Genomic DNA, 4,616 nt, shown 5'->3' with positions numbered 1-4,616 from the left:
AACATGAAAACTAAGCATATATTTTATCTGATTTAATGAGCCTACGCTTTTAATAGCAAAGGAATCATCACAATTCAACACACTATTTCACCAACTAATTTGAGTAACCCCCAGAGAGAGGAAAAAAAACAAGAAGCAAAATCCAGCACACATCACATGTAGGAGAGATACTGCTACTTCCCCTTTGTATGATACAAAATATGAAGCAAAAGAAATGTTTTCTCAGACGAAATCTTGGGACTGATTTGCTCCAGTGAAGTCAGCTCAGTGAGGACGCGGTGGTGCTGCTCCTGCTGGCTTGCATTGATAGCACTTTGCGAAGAGTCCGAACGTGTCTACCTGCCTTACGAAGTTGGTCATGCTAGCCCAGCCGCCGAACCCAAAACCAACCACCAGGACCCACACCACCACGAAGGTGTTGACAACATACATGGCGGTCCAGCTTGGCATGAAGAAAGGAGGCTTCTCTGCAGCATTCTGCCAGAAAACAATAATCAAACAAACTCAGTGCTAATAAACTACGTTGGCTGACAATTTTTTGACAAAATATGCATCTGCGAGAGACATGTAGTTGGACTATTTGAAAGGGAGGGAGTCAAGCCAGCTCAGATTTCAGGACAGAGTACAACACACTGACTGTAGCATATAACTTAATGAAAACGATATGCCACCCAACTCCATTCTCGTAATATTTCCACATCCAAGCCTTAAATGCTCTCGTGTACATTTCCTGCATCCATCCAGTCTCCACTCAGCTGGGACAATGTATGTCACTGTGGACTGTGGGAATCCCCATCAAACGCGGAGTGTCCGCTCACTCCATTAAGACCTCAACACCCCTAAAAGATCAGGATAACTACATCTTTCTACTAAGAAAAAGGTTCTCCTCATCAGTGGCGTTCCTGCGAGAGCGAGAGAATTAGAGGCAGCGTTTTTAATTACCTGTCTAGCAGAGGATTTTCTGTAAGTGAGCATGTGGGCTAGAGATGGGATAATGTAGACTGTGAAGCTGACCAGAAGAGCACCGACTGCTGAGTTAATGGGTCCAAAGAACGGGAAGATTATAGCCAAAAACCATATCGGGATCACCACTGGTAGCCTTGCAAGTGCCCTCAAGCAAATACTCTTGGTGTCATGCATCCCTATCACCTTCTCCCACACAAAGTACAATGGGGTGCATGCAAACCCAAATGTGATAAACTGCACCGTTCAAAACAATTTTACCTCAGTGAAATTCCCTTAAAAAGAACTACTGTGTATATTCTTTCAAGTGCAGTCAAGTAATCGAATCAATCCAGCCAAATTTAACTAGACCTGGTGAATGAGCATGAGAATAACCGCAGCATCGCGGAAACCATTCTTGGGGAGGAGAGAGAAGGCGTTGGAATGGTTGAGGAGCTCGTCTCCAAAGGCCCAGTAGACGGCGGTAGCAGAAGGAATGGTTAGTGTGAACACGTAGAGAGTAGCCATCAAGTAAATATACTTGAATTTTTGGGGCTTCCACATGGCATGCATGATTTCCCTGTAAAATTTAATTGATCAACTCCCCATTTAAAGTCCGCAAGGACAGACAAAAGGACATTCAAAAATAAGGTTGAATTATGACCTAACTTTTCATTCTTCATCATTCACTCGACAAGAACTATATATTAATTTATGGTGAAAGTAACAAGGGGGGTGAAGCAAGCTGGCTCCAACTTGATTGCATATGTACAGTGGTAAATGGCTCGATGGACCTCATGTTCATTGGATTCTCATTCTCTGTAGTTTTTACTAGTTACTACACTCCCACTATTGAGTCCCATGATTAGGAAACCATGCTAAACCAGGTAAAGACAAAAGAAGACTAGATTAAAAGGTAAAGCCTGAAGTAAAACAAGGTTGGACCATTTTACTGTCCATTTCTATTCTCTCCTTGAGAAATGGAAAGGGAACACATAATATGATTTTGTCTGTGGGTCTCGAACCCCAACATGACCGGCAAAAGCTGCAAACAGAAGCCGTGTAGAAACTAGTGAAAGAAAAAGAGAAGAGGATAATAAAATCTTTCAAGTAAAAAAATGAAAAAGAAAAAGAAGCTTACACGGTGACAGCATGTCCACCAAAGGTGTAGAGGATGTTGGTGGCTCCGGTGAAGTAAAGCACCAACTTTGTCGGAGCAGAATGTGCGACTCCTTCTACTTGGCCATGAACAAGAGCTGCTATGGCCATGTACCAGGCGGTATATGTGGTCATGCCAAGACCAAGAAAAGACCAAATACGGTAGTTATGAAAAGAGGGTATAAAAACTGTTGTGGCACAGCAAGCTCCAAAAATGCAAGTCCAAGTCCTCTTGTCCATATGGTCATTGATGTAGTAAATATTACTGTTCACTCCGAGAAAAAAACAAGAAACAGTTGAAAATCAAACAAGAAAGACATCAAACTTTATTTTTTATTTAGAATTGAAGTCTAATATGGAAAATGATCATAAAGTTCTTACCTAGCACAAGCAATAAGTTGAATGACAGATCCAAAGAGTAAGAAAGTACAGTTGAAGGCAAGTCCTACTGCCTTCCAGTACGGACCCAGTAGCCCATCGAGCACTTCAAACCACTGAACAAACCCAAAAGAAAAAAAAAAGAAAAAAAACAAAGGTTTGATCTTTTTTAATTACGTTGAGTTTAAATAGTTACTGTAATTAAGATATTTTAGCATTGAAGATCAGGTATTAGTGGTGGTGGTGAGCAGCAAAAACAAAACCTGTATGACATGGTTCTTGAAGTTAACGTTCTCTTTCTCCTTTCTGCTTCTGTACTCAATGTAAAGCACACTTATGAGGTAAGCTGTCCAGCTTCCTACAATCCCATAGAATATCTGCAACAAAATCCCTGACAGCATACCAAGCTGAGAGAAGGAGTATGGAAGTGTCAGCAGTACTTGTGCTACCTGCAATAGAAACCATCAAAACTAGTCAATACTTTCTGTTTTTTGCAATAAGAACCCATGGAATCTTGAAAATGGGCGTGGAGCGATACAGTACTTGATTGGAGGCACAGCTAAACCAGGCATCCCAGACAGACCCACCATGCCAAAGAGCACTCTTGATACTAAACAAAGAGTGGTTCTCTTCTGTCTCTTCTTCCTTGCCTTCATGTTGATCTGTCTCGCTGTAGTTAGGAACAATTGCTTCTTCTGCTTGCTTCTGAGACAACATTGTCTTAGTTTTTCACTAAAAGCAACGTCTAAATCCTGGTAGATCTGAAACATATAAAAGACAGAAAATGAGACAAAATACTAGATGATCAAAAACAACGCAACCCCGGAAAACGAAAGCCAGTTAAGACTCCCCCACCTCCCAGATCCAGATAAAACCACCAAATTCCCTCTTCCAGACTTGTAAGAAACAGTTAAGTCACTCACAGTCTCCACCCCACAGAAACAAAAAGAAAAAACAAAACAAAAGGAACAGCGCTTTGAAACTTATTTCCCTCCATGATTACTCCACTTTCATATATACTAACCTCGCTTTGAAATGTCTCTTTCGAGATGAGAAAAAAGAAAGAGAGACTGAAGAATCCCCTCTATGACCCAAAATGACCTTGTTGATACATATATATATTCAAGCCCCTCCTTGTTAAGTCCTTTGCTTGACTTTGATTTATCACCTTTTCCTTGTTTTCAGATTGGAAACAACCAACAAGCACGCTGTCAATAGGTACAGCACAGTTGCGAGAGAGTTTTTAAGATTTCTTCGTTCCAAGAACCAGACTTAAGAATGCCTGCAGCCTGAGAAGCCCGAAAAATATCTTCAGCTACGGATCTCTCTAGAGAACGCTCCCCACTTTAATGCGCCACCAATCCTAGTAGACAAAAGGGCCAGAGCCGAACTTCAAAGACGGCGAGACCGCAAAAGCAGGGAAAAAAAAGATACACTAGAAATCAATTGTGTTTGCAGATGTTGAAGAAAAAGATCCTTTCCACTACTATTCTCACCAATAAACCAAAAATATAAATACACACTCACTGCTCCTGTCTCATCTACTATATCACTGCTGCTACTGCTATTATAGTCTCGTTTTCTCTCTCTTTTTTTGTTCTTTTTAAAATTTTGCCTTTGAAATTCCTCACCTTCACTCTCTTTTTTTCAAAAAAAAAAAAAGTGGAAATGAAACCCAAAATCCCTTGTTGTTTTCCAATTGCACTCGTGATTCGATTCTTTTTCAGTCTTCGTTTTGGTGTTTGTGTGTGTGTGAAGAGAATTTAGAGATCTAAGCGATCGGGACCTTGCAGGCTTGTTCTCATCACTTGCTAAGGACTGAACCTAGCCATGGACCTTCCTTTTTATAAGCACCATAAAACCAAAATTACGACTTTAAAGGACTCCTGCCACCATCTTTTTAACTTTATAGTAAATGTCTTACTATATGCTACTAGCATTTATCTTGCCGTCGTTGATGCAGTGTTATTGATATCTACCCTCTTAACCTGTTTCACGCCCTTCTTTTTTAAAAAAAAATAATAATAATAAATCATACCTATACCTTTTACCAGCTTTCATCCATGGTTATTAAATCCCACCAGGGGTTAATCTAGTATCCAGTACAATTCTTGAAGTGGATGGATTAATCAAATTTT

The 4,616-nt window shown here is 40.4% G+C and overlaps 1 protein-coding gene across 3 annotated transcripts; it reads right to left on the bottom strand.

Moving 5' to 3' along the window:
• On the bottom strand, positions 1 to 4,354 carry LOC105141777 (auxin transporter-like protein 2). 3 transcript variants are annotated; one of them, XM_011049129.1, is made up of 8 exons: positions 3,503 to 4,347; positions 3,022 to 3,239; positions 2,742 to 2,927; positions 2,482 to 2,594; positions 2,084 to 2,365; positions 1,315 to 1,522; positions 943 to 1,200; positions 1 to 477 (listed from the first exon to the last, which is right to left on the bottom strand). In XM_011049129.1, the coding sequence occupies exons 2-8, from the start codon at positions 3,193 to 3,195 to the stop codon at positions 265 to 267; spliced, it is 1,434 nt and encodes a 477-aa protein (XP_011047431.1). In that variant the 5' UTR covers positions 3,196 to 3,239; positions 3,503 to 4,347; the 3' UTR covers positions 1 to 264. The 3 variants fall into 3 exon arrangements, with proteins under 3 accessions (XP_011047431.1, XP_011047432.1, XP_011047433.1); XM_011049130.1 differs by lacking the exon at positions 3,503 to 4,347 and adding an exon at positions 3,334 to 3,449; XM_011049131.1 differs by lacking the exon at positions 1 to 477 and adding an exon at positions 500 to 875 and having other exon boundaries at positions 911 to 1,200; positions 3,503 to 4,354.
• Positions 4,355 to 4,616: the final 262 nt, after the last annotated feature.

This window comes from Populus euphratica, unplaced genomic scaffold, assembly GCF_000495115.2.
Source record: "Populus euphratica unplaced genomic scaffold, PopEup_1.0 scaffold130.1, whole genome shotgun sequence".
Classification (NCBI taxonomy): domain Eukaryota; kingdom Viridiplantae; phylum Streptophyta; class Magnoliopsida; order Malpighiales; family Salicaceae; genus Populus; species Populus euphratica.
Note: the sequence above shows the minus strand (reverse complement) of the source record. Positions and strands in the feature narration are given on the sequence as shown.

Coding starts and splice junctions, on each gene's coding strand:
- LOC105141777 (XM_011049129.1), bottom strand. CDS start 3,195: ATGTTGTCTCAGAAGCAAGCAGAAGAAGCAATTGTTCCTAACTACAGC. Junction 2,366..2,481: donor CAACTTATTGCTTGTGCTAG/GTAAGAACTTTA, acceptor CGGAGTGAACAG/TAATATTTACTACATCAATG. Junction 1,523..2,083: donor GGTGGACATGCTGTCACCGT/GTAAGCTTCTTT, acceptor TAAATTTTACAG/GGAAATCATGCATGCCATGT.